This window comes from Chrysoperla carnea, chromosome 4 (assembly GCF_905475395.1).
Source record: "Chrysoperla carnea chromosome 4, inChrCarn1.1, whole genome shotgun sequence".
NCBI classification, from domain to species: domain Eukaryota; kingdom Metazoa; phylum Arthropoda; class Insecta; order Neuroptera; family Chrysopidae; genus Chrysoperla; species Chrysoperla carnea.
The window spans coordinates 1,928,624-1,942,071 of NC_058340.1; the positions used below are offsets into that span (position 1 = coordinate 1,928,624).

Genomic DNA, 13,448 nt, shown 5'->3' on the forward strand with positions numbered 1-13,448 from the left:
AATTTTAATAACTGTTTTCATCTATAATGGTAGCTTTTCGCTACAGTTCACTTTTTTTTACTAATAGTCGGGACCAGGACCCCACATTATCAAAACCTCTCATAGTGACGTTAAATTTGACCAGAAATTTAACGTCACTATGATAGGTTTATAGGAAAAGTATGTCCCGAAATTTAGTTGAATTACATACTTGGTTTATCAAAATTGGACATATTTTGGAGATGACAAAGCAAAATTCAATTTTTGTGATTTTAATAACGTCATAAAGTTTAAAAAATCATTTTATGGATAACACAGCCAAATTTTATCGACGCTGACTATAGGTTATCTGACGTCACACGAAATAGAAGAAAGCGTTCCAATGGAGGACAAAAAATCACGGACTATCTATGTCATCGTGGTTTTAGTTATTGAACTTTTTTTTTATAATATGGACACAGTGTACATTTATTATTTATGAACTAAAATCAATATAATTATTATAAAATTGAAGAAAAAAGTATATTATTAAAAATCAAGATCCCTTCACATGTCATATGATTTGCCTACCTACTTACTTCTTTTGAGTACACCACACCACCTTGCGCCAAATTCGATTAAAAGTATCAAAATCAATATTGAAAAAAAATAATAATAATGATTAATCCACCGTATGAAGGCCATTGTCCAGAAGTTGGTGAGGGCGAAGTCCTGTCTAACAGTGGGGCATACACTTACTATCAATGTGCAATACACATGTTGCAAAAAAAAAAAAATTTATTTATTAGTAATTATATTTCAAAGAGTGGTACAATTTTAAAAAAGTATATAAACAACAAATCTTAAATTATTAAAGCATATTACAGTTTAACGTTCAAGTTAAAGTATATCTATTTTACAACTTTTGTTTTAATACAAAAAAAAATCTATTCAAAATGTTCAAATTGGTAAGTTTTTACGTTGTTTTTAAAAAATAATATCAATACCAGGGTCGGATTACTTGTGAAGGGGTAGTACACAAATTTTAACAAAATTTTACCGAAAATAAGAAAATTTATATCGACTTAATTGGACAATATAGCAGGGGTGTTTGGATTTTTGGCACAAATTAAAAATTGGTGTAGTTACTCACTTGAAATTAACCAAGACTTATCGTGTATGATTAATTTTGATGTATTATAATGATTAAATATGGTTAACCAGTCAGCAATCTCGTCAATCGTTCGATAATCATTAGCCGCGTAATGCGAGATGTGCTATCATGCGTTCCACACATGCGTCAGATATTTTGTGAATCACTTTGTTAATCATAACTTCTACATAATTTTCTATAAATTTATCTTTTAATGCATTAGCTATAGTGCAGTAAAAGATGGTACAAAAATCGGTTAATAAAGGAAAACAGCTAATACACCTCTAAGTAAAATTAATTATATAATCAGGATCAGCGAGGCATGAATACTTGGGGCAACTATACAGAAGACATTACTAAGGATAGATAGCTTTCGAGTTAAGACATTAAAGCTGCTTAAACGATATTAAAGCTTCTAAAATAGAAAAACAGTCGTCTAATCAAGGTTTTTATTTTGAAATTGTTGATACTTTCTCCATGAAAGTGAAAAAAGACATTTATCTACTCATTTTGGAGGAATGGAAATACATCTCACCGTATAATATTTCTCCAAAAACTCTATTAATAGTAGGGAAAAAGGGAAATAAAAGGGATTTCGAAATTTACTATTTTATGAAACTTACTTTTATGAAACAATTAATGTGTCCAAACAACAACAAAAGTCAACAGACAACAAACAAATACATAATAACTGGTTTACTTTTACTTTATAGCTTTTAAAAAGAATTATTTATAATATTACATCGTGCGTTTGTTTAAACAATAACTAAACCAGTTTCATTGATACAATGCTTGGCTGTTGTTTTAATTTGTTGATACTTTATATTGAAATCAATCTATTTATTGGCAGGTAATTGTCTTTTCTTTGAGGTTTTTATCAAATTAATTATCACTTTTTTTAATTTAATTTTGAGAGCGTTAATTTGTGGAAGCTATTAACATTAAATAAACACATTTTATTTGCTTAAAATCTACTTTATTTAAAAATTTTGTCTATCAAAATATTTTGTTTATGTACATTTCAACTTGTTAGTCATCTTCTGAAGAACCCATCTTTTAAACCGTTAGAGATAGAACAAAAGTTTAAAGGTAAAAAATGTTCTTTATTAAAAGTTAAACAACTTTTGTTTGAAACATTTTTTCGTAACCATCACTGTTTAACTGTGAGGGCGCAAATTAGGAAATTTTATAATATATACTATACTTGATTATCAGTTATGTGTATGTGTCACATGTTTGTATGTGTAATGTGATAAAGAAATCAACACTGACTATGCATGGTATTTCAACAATTAACTCAGTCAATTGTTTGTTTTCACTTGTTTTTTGTTAGTTTTAGATCTACGAAGGTTTTACCCATCCAAAATAGCCATGTCGATCGGTACCGCGAACTAATAATATTCTAACGACCCAAAAATTAAAATTTAATTTAAGAAATCGCTCGACGCGTTGTATTTTTCACTTCAAAAATAGAAAATACTAATTAATTACCAAACAGCACAATTTTGGTCTTCTTCAAAAACATATTTTTTCTAGTATCGGGATCATCTTTGTGTACCAGTTAAGGCCAACTAAAGTGTGTTTATTTTTTCTCAGACAAACCTTTATACGACAAAAATGCATTCGACTAATTTAATAAAGAATCCATATATATGTTATAGTGTCAATGGACTAGCCATTCTTTTGTTTGTCATGTACTCTGAAGTCTGAAGTACATGAAAGTTCAAATACTCTTAGGATGTCAATCAAAATGTCATATTTGAAGATCTTATTTAGTAAAATAATACCTTTTCCCTACAAGTATATTTGTCACGTGAAAATAATGATCTAAAAAATTACATTAAAGTATACTTGTAAATAGAAGAAAGAAAATATAATAGTTTAAATTTAATAAACGTTTTTCATGAAAATTTTACAAAGAATTAAGCTTAAGGATATTCGGTTATAATGTTACTACTTATAATTTTGTCTATGTACTTTCTATAACCGAAAATTTCCTCATTGATTAGCGTAATATTTAACTCCTGTCTTAATTTTTTTTATTTTTATGTATCTTTATGTATTATATCAATCAAATTTTAAATCTGACTTAAAAGAAATTTCACAGCCACGCTACTTTTGGTATCGGGAAAACCAAATTAGTCAACGGGTAGAATCGTAACGTACGCAAAAAAGCTTATAAAATCGCAAATTTATCAATCATCTTTCCATTTTTCTTAAAGTTAAAAAAAGGAGCGCTAGTTATGCCCTACAAATATATCGTGTGTCCGCGTCTCGATAGGCATAGCTTCAGAGCGCATATTTTTCAGTTTAAATCGAAAGTGCCTTAAACAGTTCTGTCTAAAACCCAATAGTTCAAGTATTTGTTTCAAAGTATTTATTAATTAAAAATTTTCATACAAAAGCTATAGCTGATGCAATTCTATACATGTTCGTATTTATTCAAATTTCTAGCATGAAAATTAGCTAAGATATGCCGCATTTTAACCTTTTTAAGCAACGAAAATTTTCAATTAACAAAACATTAAACTGCTCTACTAAAAAAGTCTTTTCTAAATGACTTTTTTCTATGCTTACAGAATAACAGTCGATACTAAGAGTTTTTTCTTCTCCTTTTATTTAAACATAAAAAGATTTGCAAAACTTCTGCATAAACGCTAGCTTTAAAGATTACAAAAAATTTATTTTTTCGTGATATGCTTTTTTTGCTTAAACCACTTTTTTAAGCACTTACTTACCTTCAAATGCAATAGGTATTCCTATATCATGTAAAAAAATGATCGAATAACCTTAATTATTAAGAATCGCAGTTTATATTTTCCATTGAATTTCTTTCAAAACCACTATAAAGTTTGTTTAAAAAGAAGTAAATTATTATATAATAACAAATAATGAAAACTCGTGATTAATAACAAAACTTTTTCAATCGCCAATTTCACAGGTTTGTTTATATTATTTTAAACAATGTTAAATAAATAATAAATGTATTGTTTTCGTCTAGCCACCGTCTTATTTATTGTCTTAGGTTATGAATTTTATGATACTTTATTAGTTACGAAAAATTGAAAATAAAAAAAAATTCTTCACCTAGGTCAATAAAACTTGACTTGTTTCACGAGTCATTAATCCGTCTTTTTAAAGTTTTCATAAATGTCAATAATTATATTATTATTGAAAATAAAAAGCCATCGAGAAATAAAATTACCTTTCTATATAAAAATAAAAAAGACCCATTAAATAATTTAAATGAAATAAAAAACACAATAAATTGTTATTTTTATACATAGGATGGGAACTACCTTAGCTTGAGTATACAAAAAAAAATCAGAGAACAGTTTTTTATAAGTTTAGTCTAAAGTTCAAACGAAAAATATCTTATATCGGCATCGAATTCGATCTAAGTTTTCGAGTTCGACTAAAACCTCATTCTGATTCATATCTGACAAACATTGAACGCTTTAGAAAGTTGTTCATTATAAAAACCCAAACATTTTTTGTTTGAAAGATTTTTTTTTTTGTAAATCGAACAAAAATCTAACTTTATCGAAAATCAAACCACTTTCATATGATTTATTGGAAAATATTTTTCGGAGAGTGACTAGATTTTGGGTAAAACTTTTCAGTCAGTTCGAGTAGATTACCAGTTATGGAGTAGAGTGAGCTTTTCATTGAGCTTGAAAACCTAGGTCAGAATGAAGAGAAACGTATCCATAGGCATTATTTTGCTCAAAATATTTTGCATATTCTTAACTAGTTAGTTTCATTCTTCTCGTGTATTTGTGGCATCACACTCGAACATGATACCATACAAGTTTATTTTTTATATTTTTATTTTAAACGAAACTAAAGAAAAATAATTTCAAAGAAAATTGTAAAAAAGAATGGTGGTTAATTAAAAATAAAGTCGAATTTACAAATTATAAAATATCATTGTTTTACCAGTGGAATTTAACTTGTGGAATTTAACTGTGGCATCAGTGTCCTTAGGAATGTTTTCCTTAGATAGCCACTTCCAGCTCACGTTCCGTATTGATTGAACAATTGACAGTAATCGGTTTGCATGAGCATTGAACCCTAAACGTATGGATTAGAAGTCCAATACTCTCCCAACCTACCACAACATCCGTTGGAAATGACAAAAAAAAAATGTAAATTTGATTTTTGTTCAATTATTCTTACTATTAATCAGTGATTATTAATCTTAAACCTGCAACTATAATTCATTAATAGCTCTACTTTATTTAGCCCGCTCGCTAAGTCCGTTTAAGCCCAACCGTTGGCTCGCCTCCTTTTTAGAACGCCCGTTAAATACAAATTTTACTACTATCTCTTGAAGAAGACTGAAGTCTTCGTCAGTGAAGTTTACTGCACTCTCATATAGCTCTAATAAATTCTTTATCACAATACGTGATCAATAATAAATAATACCTTAATATTATTCAAATATCTGTTCTAGATAAATATGGTGGGATCGCAAATAAATACATCCTACATATGAAGATCTAATGCAATGCATTATTTATTTGCTCTTCCACCATAATGTTCCGTTCAACTTCCTTCATTTTTTCTTTCTTACAAATCTTCTCCTGATAATATTTAACACAGCAAAAAAGGAATTAGTGAAACTGTATAGCGTGACCTGAAAAGATACTTTCGATAAAAAAAATTACCAAGGAAACGAATTTTGCAGCTTATTTGAACTAGTCATTAGAGAGAATATAATTTAATTGAACATGTCATTTATAATTTTTTTTCTCTAGTATAAAAGTAGAAAAAAGTTCTATTGTGCATTGCAAAAGTTGATTCCTTTTATATCATTCAACAAAAAAATTTCATAAATAGCTGCAAGCCTTTATAAATGAGAAAAATAAACAATACTCACTACAAATACCTGTCTAGTTAGGAAGAGCTGGCGGCGATAAAAATAATGATTTAATCGTCTACCAAAAGATAACATCTAACATCAGCAGCATGTTATCAAATAAATATTATTTTTCAAGAAATGATAAAATTAAACATCACGTGTTCTCTCTTTATTGTTTTTCATTTTATTCAACGTATCACAAAAAAACTAAGAAAACGTGGTTATTGTACGATTTAATAGCGTTATACTCCAACAGATATCTCGTTACATTTTTTTACCATATATATGAAATATATCAAAGTATACTAAGTTTAGTCCCAAGTTTGTACCGCTTAAAAATATCGATGCTACAAAATTTTGGTATAGGTGTTCATAAAATCACCTAATTAGTTCATTTCTGGTTGTCTGTCTGTCAATCTGTTTGTCGAAAAGAAGTGAGGTCGAGTACGTAAATGAACAACATAGGTCAATTTTTTCTTGGGTCCGCAAGACCCATCTTGTAAGCCGTTAGAGACAGAACAAAATTTTAAATGTAAGAAATGTTCCTTATTAAAAAGTTTTAAAAACAACTTTTGTTTGAAACATTTTTTCGAAAACTGTTTACCCGTGAGGGCGCAAATTAGGTTCGAACATTGTATAGTGTGACATGTATGTATGGCTGGCTATCTCTCTTTTTTTACATGACGTGAAAAAACAAACGATACCGTAATCAACACTGTCTGTAAATGGTATTTTAACAGTTAACTCAGTCAATTGTTTGTTTTCACTTGTTTACCAATTGTTTTTAATTATATTTTGAAGCTTTATTAAACTAAAACTATACAGAAAACTGTGAACAAAAAGATATTTTACTGTAGGTGTACATTTAGATTATTTATGAAATATCTTTGATTATTTATTTATTTAAATTATTGTTTTGATAAAATAATTAGTTATTCAAAACTAGCTTATTTAGCAATCGTTCAAATCATTTTTTTAATCGAATCTAGAGCAATGCAATTACAAAGTATCGTTATTTAACTACATTTTTATTCAGTTAAAACGATCTTAAGAATCGAATTATACCTACACAATTTTTCACAAATCTTTCCAATGCCCATAAGAAACATTTTCTTTCATAAAAGTCAAAATCATAAACGAGGGGAAGAAAATCATTCAAAAAGGAGAGGGACTTCAAAAGGGAGGAAAAAGTACAAGAGAGGGAATTTCTCGATATTAGTAGTTAACTAAAAGTTTTTGTGATCTTTAGGGACTACATTTAACTACAATTAATCATCTGATTACTTTTTCCGTAGGGTTTTATTTACACAGATATTATTAACGTTGAAATAAATCACGTAGGGCTTCGAAAATCGACAGGAGATCAAAAATTTTTTTTTAAACTTCCGGTAGCGAAGTTACCGGATTTATTTCTACACGGCAGTTATTTATTTCGCTACGAATACTAATGCAGAGTTAGTATCCAGTAACGCAACACATATTTGCTAGTGTAGGAGCGAGATATCAAGGGGTGTGACATTCATATTCTTGGCTGTATTTCTGGTGATTAATATTACTTTTTCATATAGGAGCATCTTTTGTAACATGATTCCTAGTGGATTCGTTTACCAGAAAAATTTCGTTTCTATAACCAAAAACAGCAAATTGTTACGAAATTTGAAGTTTAATATCCTCCTATTCCAAAATATGTAAAAAAAATGGTATTCTTGTTATCAAAGATATTGGACATCTGAAAATTATGTATATTAGGTTGATTCATTTATTTTGTATTTTAGTTTATAAGTTAAAGTAGGTAATAAATAAACAGATTGCAGATAAAGCAATTACATGATAAATATCTAAAGTTAATTATCTAATTAGTTTATCTAAAATATATTTGCAAGTGTCATTTTTGTTAAATAACATGCAAATTAAATAATAAGTTGTTACCTTTCTAAAATATTTGTTTATTTGTTAATTTTTAGATTGTTATCCCAATGCTCTTCGCCGCCGTCAGCGCCGGTTATTTGGGTGGTGGATACTTAGCCGCACCAGCATACTCAGCACCATTAGCTGTTGCCCATGCTCCATTAGCAGTTGCTGCCCCAGCTGTGGTCAAAACTGCCGTACCAGTAGCCACATCTTATGCCAACACCTACAAAGTATCATCACCAATTGCCGTTGCTGCTCCAGCTATTGCTAAAGTTGCTTATGCTGCACCAGCCTACGCTGCACCAGCCTACGCTGCACCAGCATACGCCGCACACGCTTACGCTGCACCAGCATACGCTGCCCCAGCCTACGGTTATGGCGCTGGTTACTTACACGGTTAAGTTAATGTATTAATTCGTCAACGCACCATCAAACATCGCAACTTTTTTATGTTCTCCTGTAATATTTAAATCAATTTTCATGTTTAATTTATTTCATATGTTGAGTAATATTTAAATTCTGTGTGTAAGTTTCATCGCATTCATTCTTTTGTAAATATTTATTTTTTTTAAATGATAATTTTCTAAATTTATACATAAAATTTTTTTAATGTATTACAGCGAATAAAGAACTTTGTTTTAAGCAAAATTTATTATTTTTTTATGAGAGATCTGTTTGATGTTTCCTATTTTGATCCTTGATGTTTCTGTTCTTTCCCTATTGGTTTCGTTTGGACCATTTTAATCTATAATGGCTACTTTAAGCTCGGTTTGGAATTAGCCAATAAAAATATACTATAATGATGAATTTTTTAGTCGCATTTCTTCCGAAAACTAAAGTTTCTCGAAAAAAATTATTAGTTTTTTTAAAAGGATCTTTCTAATTTAAAGTGTTATTCTATTTTTTACCGTTTAGAACCTAAATTGGCTATTAAAGCAACCCAAAGAACCTGGTCCATACAGATTTCAGATCATGATACCCCCATCAAATTCTGCAAGTTTTGTTCAAGCTATTTGTTTTAATCTATAACGCCCCTTTTAATTTGTACTAGCTGAAAATCAGAACACATGTTAAATTGGTAGGCGGTACAATGTTAGAAAACGGGAATTAATTTCAGAAACTAAATAAGATTACCTTGGACCAAAACATTATCTTAGACGTATAAACACGAGGGCGTAAAAAGTGCCTTTGTAAATGATCAACATAGATCAATTAGGTCAGGAGTCCGTAGTAACCGCATAGAACACCGTAAGACAGGTTTACAGTTTAAAAATTAAAGTACCGTAAAGTACAAAAATTTAAATGTTCGTTATAAAGTAATAAATATTTTATTTGAAACATTTTTTATTAAATATAATTACTTATTTCTCTTGTAAATTAGGGTACAATTTCGGTGCACATTTTTTCAATGTATACTAAGTTTAGTCCCAAGTTTGTAACGCCTAAAAATATTGATCTACGGACATAATTTTGATATAGGTGTTCAAAAAATCCGATAGCTCCAATATGACGTACTCGTTATCATTTGAGAACGCAGCACTTGCGAAAAAAGTCGTAGCGAAAAGTTTGATAGACTCGCCAAAAGGAAGCCATTCATGAAGTTTCAAATATGTATTAATCATTATACAAAGCATCCTTTCTGCCCCACGGTCTATAGCATTACTCACTTTAAAAAGTATAGATAAAATATTTTTTTCATGTCAAGCTTAAGTTTGAGTTCTTAGAACCAAAAATCCTCAATTATATATCCTCAATATCTCTGTTGTGTTTACTGTTAACTATTAAAGATTGAAAGCGTTATCAATAAATAGAGTTATCAATAAAAATATTTTGTGAGGACATTTAGCGGTACAAAAATAATGGATGTTCTCTCCATCTTACGGTTTACGGTTTGCTACGAACGTACAATCGAGGAACATAGGTACAAAATCAAACTAATGAGAACATATCCTGGAAGTCAATACCTGCTTATTTGTTAGCAATTGATACCAGCACTGTCATCTGTATTAATTTTTACAGGCTTAGAGATACTTTCACTGTTTGTTTAACTAACTGAAGCTAGATAAAATTAACTAGTTCATATATTTTCTAAGAGATGGTGTATTGACGGATTTGTATATAATTTTAAAGAAAGTTTACCTGTCCACAAAATTTATTTATTTTTTAGGACCCTAACACATCAATCTTCTATAGATCTGCATTGCTATAACTGGGTTAATATAATCTATTAAAAAAATCAATATTCGATACCGGCTTCGATTGAAATTTCGAATTCAAAAGCCAATTTTTATAGTAAATTAAATTAAATAATAAATTTCTTCCAATTGAGATTCGACTAATCATAATTTTTTCAAATAATCAGAATTTTTTTCGTATAATTAGACTTTATACATAAACATTTATCATCAATTATTTATCAAAATTGGACATAGGCATACGTACTTTTCCTTAAAAATATCGAATTATTATAGAAAAGTTAAGAATGAAATTTGGTGAAGATATCAGATTTTAAATCCGTTAATAAAATAATGTTAATGTAACGCTTTTGGTTATGAGTTCAAGGCATTCCGTGTTTTACAAATTTATTAAATAAAAATCGTTCTTGGTATCCTATTTTTTGTACATGAATTTTACCTTCAGCAGGTGAAGATGAAGTTAGATAATTCATCAAACGACTGCAATAAACACAAAACCATCAACAGAATTTCGCCATCCTTACAATCGCTATTTAAGAGAGAATGAAATTCTGGTTCAGTTTTCTATTATCTCAGATACATTAACGTCAACATAATTGACATCGTCAAGCTCAACCAAACTGACATCTATAATGCCTATCAATATTAAAAATTTCTGGACGGACAGAATAGTCATCAAAAAAATTTTAAACAATCGGTACCTACCGTGGCAATGTTTGTAAAATTGGTTGCATTTTAAACCTAATTTCCGAGAGCCGCCGTGATTTTATACCTGACCTTCCATTACCTGGCCAATGAATATGATTACATATGTTTGTGTGTGCGAATATGTGTGCATCAACCGTTGAACAGAGCTCGATGGATGTTTCCAAGATCTTACAAATGCCAGGAGAGTGAATAACTATGAACATATAGTCCATTTTAGAGAAAATATATATACGTTATGGACCGCTTTTCCGCTTTTTCGGAGAAACGGTTCAGAATATCAAAATTCGACATACTGGCTTTTTTTAGACAAAAAAATTACTAACAGCCTTTAGCCGAAGCATTTTTGAGAAAAATGAACGAATCGAAAGATATTAAATCTCTACGAAACTGTTCGGAAAATTGAAATTATGCTCTCGTTCTTTTTTGTGGGAAAAAAAAATTCCTACAACTTTTATTTGAAATATTTTCCGTAAATATCATAGTTTTCTAGATATCGGACAAAACTTTTTTCATGTATATATATATATATCATATTACGTTTTTAACTAGATGTTGAAATCGTCCTTTTTTTTAGTTTCCACCTTGCCCCCCAAAAATTACCATAAAACGGCTTTTTTTCGTCTTAAGTGACCGGCCTAATATCTGAGTCAATTTAGACGTTTTCGAGATTTCCGAACGAATTGTAAAGTATCGAACCTCTTAAAGTGGGTTCTACCCTCTTAAAATGGGTAAATCCAAACATGGGACATAAGACAATTTGTGGCCTTATATGTGATACATTATTACATTCACATATTATGAAGCCATTGCTTTCACTATAATAATTTTAACCTTAGACTGCCAAGCAATAGCAAATGATATGGACGCATTTCACATATAGGACCCGATATTACAATTTTAGGTAATTCCGTCTTCTACAAATAACGTCATCGTTCAATGTGGTAATCTAAAGTGCAAGGTTAACACGAAGAAGTGTATATTATTTGAGTGAAATGTCAGCATAAAAATTCCTGTATATTACAATTCCTTATTCATTTCATATAAATAGTCTGCTGTAGCAAAATTAAGTCATCAGTCTCTTGTGCATTTTTGCAAAGAATACATTAGTTTTTGTTACAACACAGACCTAAACGAAACACAATTCAAAATGTTCAAATTGGTGGTGTTGTCTGCTCTTTTCGCCGTCTCAATGGCTGCTCCATCTGGATTACACGCCGTAGCACCAGTAGCTTACAGTGTTGCTGCCCCAGCCGTAGCTGTACCAACCGCTGTCAGTCATCAATCACGAGTTGATGTACACAGCAGTCCAGTTGTTGCTACCACATACACCGCTCAAGCTCCAGTCGCCGTAGCTGCTGCTCCAGTAGCTGTTGATGCCCCAGCTGTAGTAGAAGCCCGTTATGCCGCCCCAGCTGTAGCTGTACCAACTGCTGTCAGTCACCAATCACGAGTTGATGTCCACAGCAAACCAGTTGTTGCTACCACATACTCCGCTCATGTTCCAGCTGTAGCCACATATGCCGCTCATGTTCCAGCTGCCTATGCCTCATACGCTACTCATGTTCCAGCTGTAGCCTCATACGCTGCTCATGTACCAGCTGCATATGCCTCAGTATGGTAATTGATGGTTATTGAGAATAGTGAATCTAGCAAAACTTAATAATTCTTGACTGATGTTTAAAATTTTATTTTGTATTTATTTTCAAAATTCCATGTTACATTAATTGAAGAAATAAATTTTGACATTTTCATAAATTATAGCGTTTTATTACATAATGTTTAATTTCATTAGTAATCGAATCCAGACACCATACTTTTAAGTAGCTCAGCGAAAAAGTATATTTTTTTAAAGTTATTAAAATGACCCAATTTATTCCATATATACAACTGAAAAATGTGAATAATTTGATATTTTTTTAATATGCGTATATCTGGGAGGGGAGAGATTTTGAATTATTTCATAAAACAAAATTAGTGTATGTAATTGTTTTCGAATATTATAGATACTAATTTTTTTTTAATTTTAAGAAAAAAAGAAACCTCGATTTGTCTCACTGAATAACAGTGAAGTTAGAAGTCATTTCTCCACTAAGTATTGATTAAATTTCTTGACTTAGCCGGCCGAAAATCCAAATTAATATGGTTAGCTTAGCAAAGCACATCTCACACTATTACGTGATGAATTTTGCCAGTTTGCTCCCCATGGCAAGCCGCGTTAAGGAACTTCGTTCCAATAAGAAAATGACAACATCTACTATTATATAAAGTCGCATCAATGAATAAATAAAAAAGGCAATCTTTAGAGGTCCTCAGAATTAGCTCCGATTTTGATTATTCTTTTTTTTTTAAATTTTATTTTTGTATATCATTTAAAACCAGAAACCTTTCATAAGGGAGATATAATCTAAATATGTAAAAAGCAATGTCTCGTCCCAAACCTCAGCCTAAATCACCAATGATAGAAGTATGAAATTTCGAGAAGATATTGATTTTAAACCGTACTTAAGTGTCATTTTATACCGTACTTAAGTGTAGTTTTATTAAGGAATTTTCCAAATTCATCCATTAAAGGCGTGAAATGGAAGACAATGAGAGGACAAATGCTGGTCGCATGCTTCAATGAGATGAGCTACTGACCTGGGATGGTGGAATTTTTTTC

The 13,448-nt window shown here is 30.3% G+C and overlaps 1 protein-coding gene across 1 annotated transcript; it reads left to right on the forward strand.

Annotated features, from left to right (window-relative positions):
* Positions 1-820: 820 nt before the first annotated feature.
* Positions 821-12,644, forward strand: LOC123297684 (pupal cuticle protein G1A-like). The gene is made up of 3 exons (XM_044879435.1): positions 821-926; positions 7,940-8,282; positions 11,848-12,644. The coding sequence occupies exons 1-3, from the start codon at positions 915-917 to the stop codon at positions 12,408-12,410; spliced, it is 918 nt and encodes a 305-aa protein (XP_044735370.1). The 5' UTR covers positions 821-914; the 3' UTR covers positions 12,411-12,644.
* The last annotated feature ends 804 nt before the right edge of the window (positions 12,645-13,448 follow it).